The 20482-nt window shown below is 48.3% G+C and overlaps 1 protein-coding gene across 2 annotated transcripts in view; it reads right to left on the reverse strand.

Moving 5' to 3' along the window:
• Positions 1-2626: 2626 nt before the first annotated feature.
• Positions 2627-20482, reverse strand: part of TNFRSF21 (TNF receptor superfamily member 21) — a 35005-nt gene continuing 17149 nt past the window's right edge. For both annotated transcript variants that reach the window (XM_027898625.1, XM_027898626.1), the window contains exons 4-7: positions 14371-14636; positions 7755-7808; positions 4910-5129; positions 2627-4057 (exon numbers count right to left, since the gene is read on the reverse strand). In XM_027898625.1, coding sequence (XP_027754426.1) covers positions 3828-4057; positions 4910-5129; positions 7755-7808; positions 14371-14636 — 770 coding nt within the window. In that variant the 3' untranslated portion in view covers positions 2627-3827. The remainder of the gene's footprint in view (positions 4058-4909; positions 5130-7754; positions 7809-14370; positions 14637-20482) is intronic.

Consider the following 20482-nt stretch of genomic DNA (forward strand, 5'->3'; position numbering starts at 1 on the left):
CCATTAGGATAAACTCCAATTTGGCTGAGGTAGGAGGAAAGTGTACAAGATGTCTTGTTCTTCTGCAGAGAGCACCTGCAATTCATGGTGGAATAAAAAAAAAAAAAAGAAAAGAGAGTTAAAAAATACAATCCCAATCCTCAGTTCTACTGAAGGAATTAAAAGGCACTGGAACAGCAGAGCCAGCCTGTCCTGAGGATGCCAGGCCGTGCTGGAGGTGTCTCTGGAGCGTTTTGCCCCAGCGAACGCTGTGACCTCGGAGGGAGATGCAATGTCCACACCTCGTGTCCAAGCCCCATCATCCAGGACTGGAGCAGCTGATGTTCTGTGTGACCCACACTAGAAATTTCTGTCTCTGCTCTGAAGCGAGATGCCCTCAGTAGGCAGAGAGGGGCACGACTGTGCTCAACATGCTTCCTGTCCCCTCTGGTTTCACAGGCTCTGCCATCTAGGACTGCCACCTCAGAACCCAAATCTAACTCCTCTTGCCTGTCCCGAGGTGGGGACACCACACAAGGAGCAAACACCATAACTGAGCGAGGCCAAGCAAGGGGCAAATCCCACCTCTCACTTGCAGTGCATGCTCAGATATATGTTTAATGTAGATTTTGTATAGAATGCATTTTTTATGGATATTGCATGTATTTATAAAGATCTTTATATTCACACCTTTACCCTGCTTAGCCAAAGATCGACCCATTTGAGTTGCACATCACAGCTGGTTCTGCACAGTGCACAGTTTGTGCATTGCCCACAGTGCCTTGAATAAGCCCACGATGAGAACAAACCCAGTCTACCCTCCCATGGAGTTTTGCCTCCAGGTCATGAACCCATCGATCCCACCTGCCTGGTTTATTTTCTTAAGGCTCAAGAGAGCTGGCTCAGAGGAAGGGTGGGGGCACAGGCCTTGTGGCTCCTCACACCTCCCACGTGTCCAGGAAATACCCTGCCCGTATGTGGGGCTCAGCTGCTCTCAGACACTTCCCCTGCACACCCCCAGAGAAAGAAAATATTTATATATTATACACCTGTAAAAATACATAGCAACAATATAGGAAAGATATGTAAATATATAAATAGCATAATATAAAAAAGCTTATGTTGTGTATACAAACATATGTTTATAAAAATACATAACAAATAAATATATTTCACACGCATACACACGCATACAGCAAAAGACTGAAAATCTGAAATGATGGAGCCAGGGAGAAGGCCCAACATCCAGGTGCAAACAGAGGAGAGAGCAATGCTGGAAGAGTGTGCACAGCACAGATGGAGCCAAGGATTGCCCCAATCCTGGCCTGTTCCACAACTTGCCATCAAGATAAGTTAAATGCAACCCACAGCTTCCTTGTGCTTCTTTGGCATCTCCTGACCAAGGCACCTTCTCAACATGCCTGCTTTGTGGTGTCTCTTCAGCTGACTCTTCAGTCCTTCCCAGGACTGTTTTTCTTTTCGCTTTTCCTTCAAATCCCATCAGAAAATGTGAGCAGCTGCCAGGATGGGAAGCAGAGCTGCAGGATAGGGCTGGTGGTTCCCTGGCAGGGTGGTCTGGTGGCTCTACTGCTTTAGCTGGGAGAACCTGGCCCACCAAAAAAGGACAAATTCTTAATTTCCCAGCTGGACTTGATCCCAAAGCCTGGAAAGGATAATTTAAAGCCAGCTATCGAATGAGCCCACAATTGCACACGTTCCCTCCCCGTATCAGTTCTTGCTCAGGTGGATTGACAGCCACCAACACAGCTCCCAACATGGAGCCCAGCTCGTACTGGGCTCCACCTCAGCATACAGCTTTTAGCAACCCAGTCTATGCCAGGCACATGAGCCACACTCACTATTTCTTTGTGATGCTTTGAAGACACATTGCAGGCACCAAATGTTCAATGCTTCATTGCCAGCAAGGGAAAACTCCAGAACTCCCAATAAAGGCTCTTGCTATTTCACACTATATTTCATCTGTCCATGTGTTGAAGAGTTTTAATCCTGCACCTATGTATAGTCCTGTACCAGCAATTTCCAACGCCAGCCAGAAAGAAAACACAGCACCCTAGTTAACTGAAAAGACTCTGGAGCCAAGTAAACAAAATGACAGTCTTATAAACCAGAAGCATTTGTCCCATTAAGGGTTCCCATTTGTAGACAGAATAACAAGGGATGAGTTCTCTGGAAGCAGAGACTTTTAAGGACATGGGTAATGTAACAGCAATAGAAATGCTGTAACTGCAAGACCTTCGCTCAGGAGTGACTCAGCACAGCAGCTGCATCCTGGAAAATTAATACTTCAGCCTCCCCAAAATGCCTGCAAAGCCTTTGAGAGCTTGCAAAAACCAACCCTGGAAGCCCCATCAGCCATCTGATCTGGCACAGCTATGGGGATTAACACACATCCCCACCCTGGCGCAGGGCGGGGACCTGCAGAGAGCTCCAACAGCAACCGTGGGGACTCAAGGCACTGCTGTCAACAGAAAGCAATCATATCTTGGAGTCAAAGCTAAAGGAAACAACCCCTTCACCACCCCCAAACCTCCAAAATGTCTCTCATCACCCTACCATGGGCCCCCTGCTCCAAACCCAGGGGTCCCCAAGCAGAAGCAGCTGTTAAGGAGGTTAACGCAGAATCATGTCAAATAACAAACACCTAGTATTTATTAATAAATTAGTACACTGGAAGGCAATTTTTCAATTCATTTCCCTCTTCCCCCACTCCCACCCCCTTCCCACGGGGCAGCTCATGCCACCCTCGTATCATTACTTCTTCAGATTGAGCGTAGTACAGACTGTTCGTTACGGGAGCATAATAATTGCAAATATAATCAGACAGACTTCTTACAATGCAGCTTTTCCTCCCCCCTCCCCCCCCCAAAACCTCTTTTAATAAAAAGTGAAGTGTGATTCGAAGAGACTATTAGAGACCACGTAAGGTCTTCGAAGAACTTATCGGCCACGTCTGTATAAAAAACAAGAGACACGAGTGTAAAAGCAGAGCTTGGTTTAAGTCTTACAGCAAGAGGAGAGCGGGACCACCGGTGGCCACCTTCGCCTCCCCACATCCAGCACCGGCTCCTTTGGGGGCCCCACCATTCCCACAAGGCAAGATAACTCCTTACATTCGACTGGAGGCAAAGGACCTTTCCATCACCTCGGAGGCTGGTGGGGCTCGACCCTTTTTTCTTTTGCGGTTAAAGCGCTTCTGCTGTAGCGTAATAGGAGCGCGATGCATTGTCCGGGTTAAAACCATACAATAAATAACCGTGCTAGTAAAATCTCAGCAATGGATATGAGCCAAACAATAGTACATTAATAAAAAAGTCAGCTCGGGTGGGAAGCTTAGCTGCGTTAAGAGACAGTAACCAGCAACAATTGGGGGGGTTTTTTTTTGCGTGTTTTTGCCATTTACTGCTCCGAGGCGAAGGGAGGTGATGGGAGACGGTCACTCTGAGCGACAGCTTTGACAGAGGAAGGGGGTTACAGAGCAATCCCCAATTCCATGTCTTAAATTACACCAGATCCGTGGTCTTTTAGTTCATTATCTGTGGTTTTTTTTGTTGTGTTTCTTTTTTTTTTTTTTTTTTCTAAAGTGCATCGGCTGATCTGATTGGAATGAGAGAGGTTCGGGAAGGGGGCAGATACTTGGACTGAGAGCGATAGTTACGGTGGAGGGGTGCAACGCTGGCAAACTGCCCCCCCTCCAAAAACCAAGGACACCTCAACAAAAATACTGGCCATATATTCTACAACAAAACCTGCCTGCGTATTGTCGTTCATCTTAACGAGTGCCAAGCTAGCTCTAGCAGATATTCGGAGAGTGTGTGGTGACCCAGTGCCTACAGTAAATCGGGAAGGTGGCTATAGACAGAGTCCAGGAGGGTCTGGCTGGCTTCCTGGCTTTTGACTCCGGCGATCTCAAATAGCCTGTCCAGCTTGTCTTCGGCCTGCGGGATCTCCTCTATCACGTGGAGCTCCTCGGGATTGAGGATGTGCAGCATGTCGTCAAAGATGGGCTGCAGGTCGCAAGGGTCCAAGCGCACCTGGCGCAGGACAGTGTCCTTCTTTTCTGTGGGAGGAAAGGAGAGGGTGGTCAAGAAAACTCCTTAAGGAACCTCTGCTAACCCAGCATTTGTTCTCCTCGGACCATCCTCTCGCGCCACCTCTGGAGAGGGACACGGCACAAGGAGAACTGAGGGAAAAGGTGGAGAATGATTGGGAGGAGAGAAGATGGAGAAGCCAGGGCTGCTGAGGCACCTCAGCCAGGATCCTGCAAGAGCAAACACAGCACTTGTAAATGCTGAATGGCCAATGCAGAAAAGTGAGGGCAGGAGGGGAGCCAAAAAAGCTGAATTCTGCTCTTTCAAGTTGTTTTCGTTGGGTCAGCTTTATTTACGCAACCAAGTATAAATTCGGTAGATTGACTGAGCTCAGTGTTTCACCTTCATCAGAAGTTAAAGACTGATTAAATGCAGCAGGTTAAATACAGTAAATTAAGCCCTCTGAAAAAAAGGGGGGGTGGCTAATGGTACTTTACATACCAAGTCAAATGCTGCAACAAACAGGACAAAGAGTGAAAAAAATTAAAAAAAAAAAGCAGTCTTGAAATTACAAATTACATTCTCTGGTTTCAACTCCTAAAGTAACACACAGGCCAATGCAATAGCAAAAGTCAGGAGAGATGTCCAAGGATGCTACCACTTTAAATATGTTTTTTAGTCTGAAATCTTCATCCTCTTTGCCAACAGGATACTCTGGTCTAGAATGCGGATGTGATAAACATATCCTGGAGGGCCAGTTCTTCTAGTTATTTGTTTAATGATATCGTACATTGAGCAGCTTTACAACATGTGCTGACCACATGGGACATGTCGTGGCAACCCTTCAGTCCTCCCATTCCCCGCCAGGCTGATTTTGGTACCTTTGGTAATAAAAGAGCCTGTCCGGCTGAGCGCGGAGGAGCCGCTGGAGGTGGAGTCGCACCGCAGGAGGGGCTCTGCTTCATCCACGAAGAAGCATTTCTTCTCAGAAGGAGAGGGCTCCACGGTGAGCACGGCAGCCTCTGGGGGCTTGGGGCTGGGGGTGGGCGCGGGGCTCACCGGGCTGGGGCTCACCGGCAGCTCCAGCTTGTCACCTTCCAGCTTTGGGGGGAGGAAACGGAGGGAAAATTAACTTGGGGGGGATGCCATGCAACAGACCCACACTCAAAAACAGCTGCACTCTGGCTTCCAACACGCCCCAGCACACCCTCAGCGAGTGGTCCCCATATTTGGTGGCTGCCTCATCCCAGGGGACCTGGAGTCCCAGAACAGGCACTGGAGATGACCTGGGGTGGACATCAGCACTGGCATTCGGCACATCAGGAGGGTCAACACAACCCGCGCCCTTGGTACCTTGGGTAGGACCAACCACTGCACCAGGATGGTGCCTGCAAGCACAGTAGAGCATTTTAGCTCAGTTTTCCTTCTCATCCTCAGTTTGTTAAAGCTCAAAAGCACAGCTCTCGGGGGCAAAGGGCGATGATGCCCAAGCAGGGAAGCTCTCGCCAAAACCTGCTCCACAGCTACTGTTTGGTTAAAAGCAAGGTACAGCCTGGATCCACAGCTCCAACCAGTGCCAAGGCTGCAGGGCAAGAGCTGTGTGACCCCTCAGTGATTCCCACTGCAGCACGTGGCTCTGACCAGCCACACCGGTCACACTTCGAGTTAATTATTTGTTTGCCCCTTTTGTCTGCCCTTGATCCCATGAGCACCCCGTTAAAGCCTGATGGAGAAGTCTGTTCCACCAGACTGTAAGTTCAGAGCAGGGAAGGACAGGCAGGTGATGGCACTGACCACAATGTCACTCAAGTGCCTTTGCTTTTTCCTACCCTGATGTGAGCCAAGGGCAAGCGTTTGGCTCCACAGTCCCAAAGACACAGGCACAGGCACTGCTGGGAAGCACTGCACTGGGAAGCAGCACCGTTTGACAAGTGACAGGTGACAAGTTACAGGACGAGAAGAAATGGCCCCAAGCTGTGCCAGGGGAGGCTTAGATTGGATATTAGGAACACTTTATTTACCAAAAGGGTGGTGAGGAATTGCAATAGGCTGCTCAGCAAAGAGATGGAATCACCATCCCTGAAGGCATTAAAAAACCTTGTGGATGTGGCCTTGAGGACATGATGCGGTGGGTGGGTTAACAATTGGACCTGATGACCTTTGAGGTCTTTCCAACCTTAACAATTCCATGATTCTATGATTGTGAATCCACTTCCTAATTTGACTCTACTCTGCATCTTCCTTCTTGGATCTCCTTCCCACCTGCATGGCAGCAGCCAACACTATCTACCCTCATCCACCTCCCAACATCCCCTCGAGGGGCAAATCTCAAGCACATCATTTCTTTGTTCCCATTCCCTGCAGGGATGAGGTGCCCTGGGCAGCATCCCTGCATCCCTGCCTGGCAGCTTGGGCACCTCTAAAGGTCACCAGGTCCTTCTGAGCAGGTTGCTTTAAGGGCCATCCAATATTTAACCATCTTCACAAACCCTGCGTCCCTGCTCGACCTGCCAGAGAACAGAATTTCAAGCCCTGTCCACATGCAGTTCCCTCTCCCAACAGCATTTTACATCCATTTTCTCCTTCTGCCGAGGAAAGACCAGGCTACTCCTGCTAACAAGCTTTTGCCTAGTACACAGGGATAAAATGCAAAATTGGGATTAAAGGCTGTGGGAAAGGGAGCTGCTGAGCCACCTCCGCACCGGCATGGATGTGCCTGAACATTCCTCATCCGTGTCGAGGAATTCAACACCCACAAATCACATGTCTGCTGGGACGCCCATTAGTTCACATTAAATTAACATTGAAGCCTGTTCCTGGTAGAATAAAAGGGTTTTTTTTTCTCCTCTCATTGAAAATAAACAGGGGAGGATTTGTTCTAGCTCAGCACATTACGCAATAGGCACGTTAAAAATAAAAGTCAGCTTTAATTTTTAATTAAAAGAATCTGCCTTCTCCTCTGAAACTCCCTTTCCAGAACAGTTCATCATGGAGAAATCAGCTACTGCCATTAAGGGGGAATATCAAGGGAAGGACCAGAACAGCAGCTGGCCGCTTTCCAAATAGTAATATGCTCTGATAGCCCCTTTAAAAATAACACAGGCTTTAAGGGTTAGTTTTTCCTTGTGCAGCTCATCTACTTAATATCCAACAACAAACCCATCTACTAATTCCCAAAAAGGGGCCTGATGACTGAGCAGCAATTGGCCAAGGGAGGGCAGGGAGCAGACAGCTGCCCTAGCTCTGTCTTCCCAGCAGAAGGGAAAAGCCCTTCCCCAAACCAACTCATTTGGAGTTTAATTAAACAGCTGCTAAAACAGGCTAGGAAAGACAAAATCACCCGAGGTTATTTGACTGTAGCTGTCCCGGGAGCCCAAGGCTTTCCAAATAGCTGAACAGTTGCGAGCTTGAGGCAAAGCAAACAGGATACTCGGATGTGTGTTAATATTTAAACCACGGGAAGAAAGCAAGTGGGAATGAGGGCTTTGAAAGACCAGGGAATGCAGGAGGTTGCTGAGAGGTGAAGCCTGTGGAATATGTCTAAAAACACACTATTCATAGCCCGTGACTCATTTTGTTGAAACCACCTTGGCCATTCCTATTTTTAAGAACAGTGGTGCTTGAGTGAAACCGAGCTCTGTCTGGGAAAAAATCCCACCAAAAAACCCCACAAAACTAAAACCTCTTGCAGCTGTTTTGCCTTTCCAAAGATACCGAATTTCTCACCTTTACGTCCTCGTTGCCAGGGTCCTGCGCTTGCCACTGAGGCTGCATCTGCACCTGCAGAGACAGACACATGGGACACTGTTAGATGGACAGTCCAGAGTGGAAACCAAAGGCACTGTGGTGGCTTTGACACATCAGCAGCCTCCTGCGACCCATCAGTGGCACTGGGGCATTCTGCCAACTTTTTTTAATTTTTTATTTTTTTTGAGCACTGCAGTGAGAGATTTTCAATGCCAAAAAAATATTAATTTAAAAAAAAAATCCTGAAAGCTCCAGTGTACTTGCAGCTCTTAAGATTGCAGTTCAAGCACCTCTTGGATCCCAGTGCGTGTGGGAGGATGCTCTAAGCAGCTCAGGGTGTCTCAAGGTCCTTCCTAAATGGAAGAAAAGGGGACAAAAGGGGATGGGGGCAGAAGAAGACACAGGCTTGGCTTTGTTTTCTTTTCACAGCTGCTCTCAACAGCTCTGTTTGAACTGGTGGGTCCCATTTTCTGCCTCCGTTTTACAGCACCGCAATAAAAGCTTAACTCAGGCAAACAGAAACTGCAGCTGCTGTGCTAATATTAGGAAGGAGCAGCAGTAAGCACTAAAAAACACCCTTCCCTCAGGCGATGCTTCCCAGTAATTCCTCCCGCAGCAACCCGGCGGGAACAAAAGCCGGTGGCAGGTTGGCTGCTGGCGAGGGTGGCTGTACACCCTCCTGGATGTGGGGGGGATAAATTTAGCACCGAGGCAGCCCATTTCCCGGATTCCCTGCCAAAAGATGACACCCAGCTGACACCAGCCCTATTCCCAGGTCTGTTATGCCTCCGTAGGGCATGTGGGAAGAAAAGCCCCCACACAAGAAGCAGGGTGGGCTGGGTGGCACCCTGGAATAGGCGATGCTGCAGGCACAGGGTGGTGTTGAGGGGGGATGCTCTCACTATGGGCCCCACAGGCACAGGGAGGATGGATCAATAGCTTCATGGTGATCATGGTGTTTGGGGATCCACCTTAAGGGCAGACCAGATTTTGGCAGGAGAAACACCACTGGGCAGGCCAGGAGGTCTCATTGAGGTGGCTTAGACAGTGATACTGTGTGGTGTGGCAGAGAAGGAGGGGAAGGGCACGAGGATGTTGGGGTGGGAAAGCCCAAACTTCCTCTGTGCCCTTTATATCACAGCCAGGTTTCAGAAGAATGCTCGACCCATCTCTGTGGTGGAGCTGCATCCCTCAACACAAGGCAGCTCTGGAGAAGAGCTCCTCAAATCAAGCCCCACACAACCCAGAATGGGCAATGCTGGGTCTGGGGAAGGTTTAGATGACTAAAGCACAGCCACCCACAGAGGAAGCAGCTCTTCCCCTTCTGTCCTGGCCATTTGAGGGCAAGGTGCTTCTCCAAGCAGGAGGTGCTGTCTCCAAGAGAGCTTCTGGTGGTTTCTCCTTTCTATGGATTTGCCTACCCACTTTTTCAATTCAAACCATAATGAAGAGTTGACGAAATTCTGATAAAGAGTTTCCAAACTCAATTACAGGCTGAGTAAGTTGATGCTGAGTTTGGCTAGTACAAGGAACAATCTTCTAGTTTCTTCTCAAGCACCCAAACCCATTACACTGCAAACACACGGACCCCAGTAGATGTGGCCACAACAGCAGGGAAACCCCAAATATCACTGCACCTATAAAGTTTCTATCTTCGTGTTTATGTTATTTATATTTGTATTACTTTATAAATAATTACATTTTTTTGTTTATTGCACGTTTCCAGCGTAGTTCAAGCTCAAGCTGAAAATCAAGCTGTGGTTTAGAGCAAACTCGGAGTGATGCTCACTCCAGCAAAACCCAACCAGCCCCTACCCCTTCCCCAGGGCTCTGGCCACTTCACCCTACAGCTTTGTGCCTCAAATAAAACCTGATGTAAGTCCAGAAGGAAAATTCTGTTCCTTTCCTGGGCATTTCCCAGCCCTCTAACCACAGCCTCCTCCAGCTGGGAAATCCATCCAACCACTTTACCCTCACTCCCACTGCTGACACATGAAGTGAACATAGAACAAATTTAATTCCTAATTACTGGGCCCAGCCCAGTTCTGCACTGCCAAAAGAGGAAATGAAGGGGATAGGTAGGAGCTGACAGTGGCTGGAGTTGAGGAACGCTGCTCCAGGCTCAACAACCCACCCCACCTCCCGCGGGGTTTTCATCTGTGAAAGAGCAAGAAAAGGAGCCACAATGCATTGCTACAGCTGCAAGCCTGGACATGGGGCTGCTTTCACATCCTCTTCTCCTCCGGCACCCCCGAAAACCCGACAGCTTAACCTCACACCAGCCCCTGCCTCAACACATCTGCTGACTCATGGGATTATTCACAACATGAAATTAGCAGGGAACCTAAACCTCGGTGGGCTCGGGGTTACAGCCTCCCCCTTTCCACTTTCAACATCTCCCTTATTCTTTTTTTTCCCCAGCTTTGCTGAGGCTGCGCTGCTGAACTGAGGCTGTTTGCTTCCCTTCCATCCAGTCCCTGAAACGTTTCAGCCGAGGCCAGCAGAGCCATAAATAAAACGGTAAGAGCTTAAAGCACTGCTCACAGCAGGGCACTCAGAGTAGCTAATAGGGCCGGCTGTGCCGGCTCCACCCCAGGCCAGCCCAGGTGAGCACAGACTCCCCCGGTAGCTGCAAAATGCTGTTATGCACCACAAACAACAAAAAAAATCTCTCATTACCCAGTGAATTCACTGAGCTTTTCTGATTTTAACCCCAAAAATTGAGAACTGCAGTTTGCTGGGATAGCAGTGAGAGACCTCTCCCTTTTTCTCTCCCCTTCTGTCCCCTACTTTTGTTGTTGTCAGCACCATTAATTTGTGTGCCCATGCTCGCTAAGCAGTGCCCAGGCTCACATGCTGCTGTCCAGCAAACCTGCCTGCAAGGGGAGAGATTTTGCAAACCTTGAGCCCAACAAACATTAATGGCCAGGCCAGGCTTTAACAGGAGCCCTCTGAGTTAAAAGCACCTCAGAGAACCTTCCCACAGCTGCCACTCTCACCGTATTTTCTGGCTCAGCGGCAAAAAACCCTGAGCAAAATGATTCAGAGGGCTAATCTCGGTTTAACCTAAATTCATCCAGCGCCATGCAAAACCAGCATAATCTCCCACAGCTAAAAAAGCCGGCAAGTCTGCAGCAGAGCTGTTCCTTACCCGAAGGAAAATGTTCGTGCCACGTACCGTAACGCTCCACAGAGTCCCATTAATTCCCCTATTCCTATCAGGGATTGTAAATATTTGGATTTTGGAGCACAAAAGGCTGCCAAGGGAATAGGGCTCTAGAGAAGAGAGCAGCTTTGCCTCCATACGTTTTACAAGGCGAAGCCAGACACCAGATACAGGATTTAGGACAAGGATGCGATAGGAGGTGGGATGGGACAGGGAAGGGAGGCTGGATGCGTTTAGGGTATTGATTTGCCATCTGAGAACTACATTATTCAACAACACAATTTTTACTTGTGAGTTGGGGGTGTTGGTGCTTTCTTATGACACAGGATCAGGGGAGAGATGGGGAAACTTTTGCACCCAGGGATGCTGGGCAGGTCCAAAGGCATCACAGACAGCATAGTCACCCATGCATCCATCCCTCCTGGGCTCATGTAGGACACACCAGCATGCATTAAGAGACTTGCTGCTGGCTCAGGTCACCCCAAGGGCATCATGCTGTTACTCAGAATCACAGAATGGTTTGGGCTGCAAGACACCTTAAAGCTCATGTTGTTCCCATGGGCAGGGACACCTTCCACTAGACAAGGTTGCTCCAAGCCGTGTCCAACCTGGCCTTGAACATTTCCAGGGATGGGAAATTTACAATCTCTCTGGGCAACTCAGCCATAGGGAGGATGCATGCATTTGCATTGCTTTTGAGAGTTTGTGTTCCCCCCACATCACAAAAAGCTCTTTTTATTCTTCTTTGTTGTTGTTTCAGGGTTTTTTTGCAAGACTACTTCTGCAGGGGTGGAGGGGCCCATGCCAGCCACCAACAGGGCAACCCACTCCTTTGGATCAAACCAGTTTGGTGGGGAGAAAAATTGCCTCGATTTGTCTGCATTTCGACAGACAAATCAGCGTGAGTCAAACCTCAATTAGCTCTAATTAAAGACTTTCCAACTAGCAGATTAAGAATAAAAAAAAAAAACAAAGATCAACCTCCCTGCCTACTCCTGGCAGTGATCTCTTGGCTCCCTAGACCGCTGCGATGCAGATCAACCGTCAGCACAATTCCCCAGGGATTCATCTCCCATGCACAAGCTGCTTCCCACAGACTTCCTGCATCCCGCCCAGAGCCATTCTATCACCACCCACATCGACAGTGCAGGAGCCAGCTCAGGGAGAGGAGGCAGACAGGTTACAGCAGGTAACACCTCGCAGAAACACAATGTGCTGCCGTGCTGAATGTGCACCCCCGGGTGCTTTCAGGCTTTGGCATCCCACACACAGCTTCGGGATCTCCAGGGCAGGGCAATGGCCAACTCCTAAGGTTGATCATGAGGGAGGCTCATCTGAAAAACCCCAATCAGATGCACGGGAAAAGAGGATGTGCCAGCTTGGGTGAATTTGTTAAAAAAACAACTCCTTTGCTCAAACAAGCCAAATTTCTCACGTGGATCCACTTGAGCCACCTGCTCAAAAGATCAACAACCCAATTTTACTCATTTCTAGAAAAACAAGTGAAACTGCTGGGGAACCACCACGGTCCAGGTGCTGATGGACACTGGAGAATACACCACCACACTCTTTTAAAAAACAAAGAGACACAGGAAAGGTGGTTGGGAAATCCAGAAGACTTGTGTATGTACAGTTATCCATGAGAACAGGGTTTGCTCATTCTCTGGAGAATCCGCTTGATGTATTTTCAGAGTTATGGGCACAGCCTGTGGTTACTCCATCAGCAGGAGTCCACCATCCCAACAAGTCACACAATAAACCCTGCTCCTGGAGCTACCACCTGCATTTTTGTGCTATTTGATAAGCACAACCTGATGGTCTTGGTCTTGGCCAAAAGAGCGCAAGGCTCGGGAGCGTTTAGCACTGCACAGCCCAAGCCTGTTAATCAGGCATCATTCTGATTCATCATTGATGAACAAGCCCCATGTTTTTATCTGATGCCCTTGCCCAGCACTTTGCCATAGAATTCAAAGTCAAAGCAGTAACTAGGAGGACAGAAGTTACTACCTACTCCAGGAGAGCAAGAGGACAATGTGTCCTTCTGGGACACTGCACATACCAGAAACTTTTATTCACATATGCAAAATGACAAATTTCTCCACCTTCCTCCTCTCCCTAACCATAGCTTTGTCTTGGGCTTTTCATTTCACTTTCTGCCATCCATGAGAAGGCCTTATGCTGCTTAGTTACCAGGAGCTGTAAGGAAAAAAACAGTAATTGAATGGGAGCAGGAGAGCTGAGGCAGCTGGCAAAGGGAACCTATCCAAGACGTGGGCAGGGCAGGCAGGGTGATGCTCGGCACGCTCCTGACACAGGGTCTCTCGAAAACACAAGCCCAGGGCTCCTGTCAGTGCATCAAACCCCGTGATTTCACATGATGGTTACAAGGGACCAAGATGTTTCATACTCTGAGTGAAGTGATTTAAGATATGCAAGACAGTGAAGGGACAACAGTCTCCCTCATAGGGTGAAGTCTGTGAGGGTCAAATCAGGATTTGGAAATCCCCTGCCCTAACAAATGCTATGCCCCATAAGCTTTACTGTCTGTCAAGGTCCACCTTGCCAGGCCCCCACCAAGTGCCCAGAGAGGTCTGCAGGCACCCATCAGCTCCCATTTGGGTCTGGGTCACTGCTGAGGCAACAGGAAATGTTTCAGCAACCAGTTTAGGGAGAAGAGCCCTCCCTCAACCTCCCCCACTCCCTCAAACTCCCCCACTTTATCCATGTGTGCCCAATTAGTGTCCACGTTCAGAAAAAGCCCCATCCATCACCTTTACAAAAGATTCCAGACCACTGACTTACCAGAGCCAAAAAAACGAAACAAGTAAAGCAGCAGTGGCCAAAATAAACTGCAAAGGTCACTGAGGCACCTTCCAATAATTTACACCCAGCTGAGAACCTACCGCAGGAGTGTTCTGCTGCAATTTATTTATTCTCCCAAAATATGGGACAGGTTGTTTTAAGGCCAGGGCTGCCAAAGGGCAACAACTCTGGAGGAGTGCACTCATGGACTCCCCCAGGCTACTGGTCACCATCTCAGAGGAAGCAGCTCATTTAGCACTCAGGCTTACTTGGCCCTTCTCACAAAATCCATGGCTTTTAATTGCAGCATTTAAGAGCAAGTTTAAAGGGGGATGCTTTTTCCTCCATGTCCCTGACACAAGGGCTCAGGTACCAGGTCCTCCTGGCGATCTTAAAAGATAATGTGCAAAGCAACAACACGCGGGACTTAAGAGCTCCTCAAAACTTTGACTAAGATTTGTTGGGCAGAACTTTGCTCCACAGCAACGTACAACTTAAAATAATCCCCCTGAGGAGCTCTGTGGAGAGGGGAAGCCCAGCTTAGCTCTCAGCTAAGCTCCAGGCCACAGCTGGGTGCCCTGCCACCACACGCTCTCCAAGCCCACGCGGAGCCCAGCCCGTCGTTACCGGCGTGGTGTCCTCCATCAGGCCGCGGATCTTCTCCACGACGTCGTTGCGGCGGTGCTGGCGGAGCGCGCTGATGAGCTGGGCCAGGCTGGCCTCGGGCCCACGGATGGTCCAGTGCTGCAGGGCGGCGTAGGCACGCTCGTGGTCGGCCGCGTAGCCGTTGGAGAACGCCGCCACCTCCCGCTCGCTGGCGTTGCACAGGAACTGGTAGATGTCCTTCCACTGGCTCCCCACCTGGGCGGCCACCAGCTTCAGGATGTCGATGCCTGCGGGGGGAAGGGAGGGGGGCAGAGAAGCTACAGGTGAGATTAGGGGGTCTGCAGGCTTTAGCAAAGCTTCTCTCCTTCCCAAATAGCCATGCTTTGCTTTTCTTGGGTTGATCTTTGAGATTTTGTTGTTGTTATTATTATTTTAAGACCTTTTATGAGTCCAGGCTGCAGAGAAGCACCACCCATAGCATGCTCAACAGCTGCCTATGCACGTAAAGGGTGACAGACCCACCAGATGCCCCAGCACACTCTAAAATCAATCTCATAATTTAGCTGTGAAGTTTCCTGCACTCTTCGGCACAGGAAGACCCCTGGCACTCAGCCAGTGCACGGCCGCAGGAACAGGGCAGAGGGCCACGTGTTCATCCCCACACCTGCGTGGCAGCCACTGCTTTGAACAGGAGCTGGATTAAGAGGTGAGTCACCAAAGCACCTCTATAAAGATGAGTATTTCCATAACAGAGCACCTACAGCAGCTCTGATTGCATTTAGAGCCATTTCCAGCGCGGACCGGCAGGATGACTCAGTTATGGGCTGCACCGGGTAAGCACTGGGTGAATGGAAGATCTGGTAGGAATTTTGCTCTAGGGAGGGCAAAAAGGCAGAGTTTCCCCCAGAAAAGCCCTTGACACATGCTGCTTTGAGATGGTGAGGTTTTTCTCCATGAAGGTTAGGGAGCAACACAAACAGCACACTTGTCTTTGAGTCTCCTGACCTAGAAGTCAGGAGTTGCACCTTCAAGTAAAGCCGTATCTCCTTCATAACAACTAATGAACCCTGTTTTATCAAGCTGAGCAACACCTTTTTTCCAACAACTACATGCAGGGTCAGCATAGGTGAGCTGCAAAGAGAAACTCACTTTTTCCAGAGAGACAACTGCACCTCAGGTTTCCAAGTGAGCCAGCATGCCCCCATCCCTACAGGGAGCACTTCTCTTTCCCCCTGTAGGCACAACAGCTGTGTCAGCACACACAGCTGCTTCCAGAAGAATATCACAGCCATGTTTTTTCCATCTGGCTTAAAATCTAACAATTTCTAACGCTGTTTAGGTCAAACCTCCCAACTCCAAGTCACAGGTCTGATATAGCCAAAAAGTACATAAAAAAAAATACATACACATATATATAAACTATACAGCCTTATATAGATTTATTGCTATCTCCTTTTTATATATAAATATACATTTACAGATATGTGGAGGGTTGATCCTAGCTGGACACCAGTTGCTCACTAAAGCCACTCTATCCCTGCCCTCCTCAGCTGGACAGGGGAGAGAAAATATAACAAAAGGCTCGTGGGTTGAGATAAGGGCAGGGAAAGATCCCTTACCAGAGACTGCCACTGGCAAAACAGACTCAGCTTGGGGAAATTAGTTTAACTTATTACCAGTGAAACCAGAGTAGGGTAATGAGAAATAAAAACTAAATCACTTCCCACCCACCCCTCCCTTTTTCCCAGGCTCAACTTCACTCCTGAATTGTCTCCTTCTTCTCCTCAGCAGCACAGGGGGACAGGGAGTGGGAGCTGCAGTCAGTTCATCACACAGTGTCTCTGCAGCTCCTTCCTCCTCAGGAGGAGGAATCCTCACACTCTTTCCCTGCTCCAGCACGGGTCCCTTCCACAGGTCACAAGTCCTGTCAGCAAAACTGCTCTAGGCGTGGGCCCCTCACTCCCTCTCCTTCTTCACTGACCTTGGTCTCTGGGGAGTTGTTGCTCTCACATATTCTCACTCCTTTTTCTATTGTCTGAAGTTATGGTGCTTTTTTGTCCCCTTCTTAAATCTGTTATCCCAGAGGCACTATCATTATCCCTGATGGGCTCAGCCTTGGACAGTGGTGGGTCTGTCTTGGAGCCAACAGGCACTGGCTCTGTCAGACATGGGGGAAGCTTCTGGCAGCTTCTGACAGAACCCACCCCTGTAGCCCCCTGCTACCAAACCCTTACCAAGCAAACCCAATACAATATACACACACCTGTATAAAACATCTATTCAGCCTGATATTACATATACTTTTCTATATTCTAATATACGATACAGCTATTTTTCATATATGTGTATATAAGCTTATATAAAAAAATACACATACAAAACCGATACAGTTTTGTGATATTTTTGACCAAACCTCGTCTCACTTAAGGGACGCTTATCAAGACCTGCTATATATAGACTTTAGTTTTCACTTCCAAACTAGATAACACAGCCATGAGCCCACATTGCTTGGTGCATTCCCAGCCAGTGTTCACCTCCTCTAAGTCAGAAACACCAAGAAACACAAAGTACAAACCACATTTTGTACTTCCCCACCCTCCTCCCACCACAACCACACTTCCCTCCTGAGCTGTTTACCAGTCATGTGCATGTACTATCTCACATGGGTTGTAAGAGTCAAAGTTTCTCCTACCGGAAAAGCTCAGCTCACCAGCCCAGCATGGTGGATGCAGCCAACCCAAAAAACCCCAAACCAACCTTGGGCTTGGTTTTAAATATGGAGAAAAAGGCTGCAGACCTGCTGTTGAGATTTATGATGGGGTTACTGATGTGTCTCAGATCATTAGATGCTGTTGCCCATCACGTTACAAGAGTGTAGCAGGAATTGTTAATGCTTCCCAGATGAAGACCCAGTGGTCCTCAGTTCGAGGGACACAGGTTGCCTGCGTGCTTCCAGGCAAATCCCAAATTCTCATCCACTGATGACTTTGCAACCAGGCTGGCTGTCGGTTCCTGTGCAGGAAGGACAGACAGCCCAAACCACACTGGCAGCCAAGCCCTTGTGCCTTCCCATGTCACATACCTTGGTCAGTAAGAAGCCCAAAAAACAACTTAGGCTTGGAGTTAGGCCCTTTAAACCAGCAAATCCAACTGCTTTTGGCATAAGAGCAGGAAAATGCCAGGTTTATGCAGCTGCCACTTGATTTTATCACTCAATCCAGGGGATAAAAAATCCCTAAAAATCCCTGAATACAAGGGCAGAAAAAGCTCTGCAAGGCTTGTGCACCAAGGTAAAATAAGCAATGCAAAGAGGGATGAGCAGGTTTGACACTACCTATTACATATGTCTATATAGAGAGAGATAATGATTTAGGCACTTAGATATATATATATAGTGCATAAGTCGTTATCTCACTGTATAAATCTTGCAGAGCTTTTTTTACTCTTGTATTCAGGAATTTATTCTTGCTGGGTTGAGTGGCATATATATAGATATATGGATAGAGATAATGCTGCCAATTTTTTTAGAGACACACACACATAAAATGAGCAGCATCAGGTCCCCCTACCAGCACCTCCCCTCCAGCAAGACAACACGTTATAGCTGGGTGGGGGCTTTGCCCACACCCACTTCCATGTGCATCAGTCACACAGAAGTATGATAACATAATTTGCTGGTTTATGATCCCTTCATGGAACATCTAATCCACCCAGAAAAAGAAAAACCCGTATACTACCTGCTCCCATCCAGGTATTTAATGCTGATAAATCCCAGTGTTTACAGCTGCTGTACTGGTGAGAAAAGTTTTCAACTGCTCACAACTTGATTTGCACCGGTTTTATGTGGCGGCACGACGTTTATGTCCTAATGTTCTCACACAGGATTTATGGCAAAGTGCTCATGCTCCTACTGACATTTTCAAGTTTAGTATATTTAATCTCACCATTCAATAAACTGGGCCCATAAACATGTTTATATCCCTTGGCAATAACATCCCAGGGCACGAGAACACACCAGGCAGCAGAGGACTTAATGGGGCGTAATAATCTTTGAAGAACAAATGTTCCATTAAAAATGAATTTGGAAATGCCTACCTTAATACTGTAAGAACCTTAAACTCATTTTCTTGCGACTATTAAATGAATTTAAGCCCCATATGTTCTCTACATCCACTACAATATTGTGCAAACAAAACCCCAGAGAGATATGGAAGAGACACAGACATGAGCGCAGATTTGGCTCCAGTCAGTAAGAAAAACACTGCTTCCTCTGTTCTTGAAAAATAAGATTAAAACCATTACATGACAAGTTGTGGCTGCACGCTGCCAAGTATTATTGCTCCAACTAAAATAAAATGGTAATGCATATAATAAGCTTACCATCCTACTATTTCCATATTTCCAGAAGTCCTATGAGTTAACAACGCAGAGCACTAATAATGCCAGAGCATCCTATCATGGTGGGAAGTGCCCACCAAGGTGTGTGGAGCACAAATCCCAGCTGCATCTTAGGTCCTGGGTCCTCCCCAATCCCTGAACCACGAGGTCCTTCTCCAAGCAAACTTATCTGCACATGGAGGCTGGAGATGATGCTCAAAGCTCTCCAGACCCGCTGACACTAAAGCTGCTCTGAGCTTGCAAGAGCCTGAATTGTCTTCCTTTTTTATCACAGGCCATAGGAACAGCCTGGGAGAGCTGTCACCGCCCTGCTGCAAATGCAGGAGACACCACCACCCCTCTACATTATCACCACTGATGACTCAGCTTTGCTTGCCTCAGACAGTGGAAATGAAAAGGAACCCCCACATCTGAATCCAGCTGAGCTGTGTTTTCCATGGCCACTACAGAGCAGGCAACAATCTGAAGGATCCAGGACATCCATGTGTGTCTTAGGTACCTGGGCAGGTGGCATTTCAATTGCCATTACCTTAACATTGCAAGTCTCTAAATGTTGTGATGGGCTACTCCCTGTAGCCACCTACGATTTTAAGGTAGTGATAACCCCGGAGCAATGATGAGCTCCATTTCAAGCCCAGACAAGGTCAACATGTTGTGCATAGGCAAGTGTAAAGCCCAAGGGTGGATGCACAAACATGGTAACAAGGGCACAACCAGGCCCATCTACAGCCAGGGCACACTGGGAGAAATAGAGACAAGTCTGGAAAGGGAAAATTGCTTCTGGAGTGGCACAAGCAAACAGCACTGCTGAACACACATCCAGCTCATCTACAAAGATGCTGAGCTGAAGGGAGGACCTTCCTGAAGAGGCAGGACAAAGAGATCGACCTCCACCTCTCTACAACCTCCTTTCAGGCACTCTCAGAGAGCGATAAAGTCCCCCCTGAGTCTCATCTTCTCCAGGCTAAACACCTCCAGCTCCCTCAGCTGCTCCTCATCAAACTTGTGCTCCAGCCCCTTCACCAGCTCCATTGCCCTTCTCTGGACACTGCTCACCTCTGCCTTCCCTTCCCCATAAACACCATTTGAGTTTATTTAAGTGACTTCCATTTGCTTATTTTGAATCTGGTTCAAGATTTTTCCCACCCATTTCCAGCTCCTTCAGATATGTCCCGCCTCACTGCAGCACACTTTGATGTAGTCAGAGCAGTCAGACTCCTTCCACGACACCAAGGTGGTCATCAAACACGCACATAAGACTTGGCCAGGCTTTAAAGGCTTGTTCTGGACAAGCCTCACTGGTCTCCCGTAATCCTGCTATTTGCAGGTTGGACACAGACCCAATTCTTCAGCATCATTTGGCCTCCAGCAGGGCAAGAAGCCAGTGTGGCGCGGGGCCGTGACCGGCAGCGCTGGCACGCTGACGTACAGTACCTGCAAGGGGCCATTCCTCTTCTCTGCCGTTATTTTTTCACATCTTTAAGCAAACTCAAGAGCAGAGGAAGAGCCACCCAGCCAAGGCTACACCCCAGCACCTGGCAGCAGATACAGTGAGGTCTAACCACAGCCTGGCCACAAAGCAGCTGCAGTTCCTTCCTCTCATGAACAAAAAGACAACACTGTTTTCATTTTCAGAACTCAGGCCAAACATAACTGGTGTTTTTCAGAAGAGTGCTCCTTAAGAAATTGCCACCTTCAGGGGGAAATCTCATACTCAGAGCTCTCCCAAGCCATG

The sequence above is a fragment of the Empidonax traillii genome, unplaced genomic scaffold, assembly GCF_003031625.1.
Source record: "Empidonax traillii isolate 1590-97213 ecotype Southwest subspecies unplaced genomic scaffold, ASM303162v1 scaffold609:size479882, whole genome shotgun sequence".
In the NCBI taxonomy this organism is placed as follows: domain Eukaryota; kingdom Metazoa; phylum Chordata; class Aves; order Passeriformes; family Tyrannidae; genus Empidonax; species Empidonax traillii.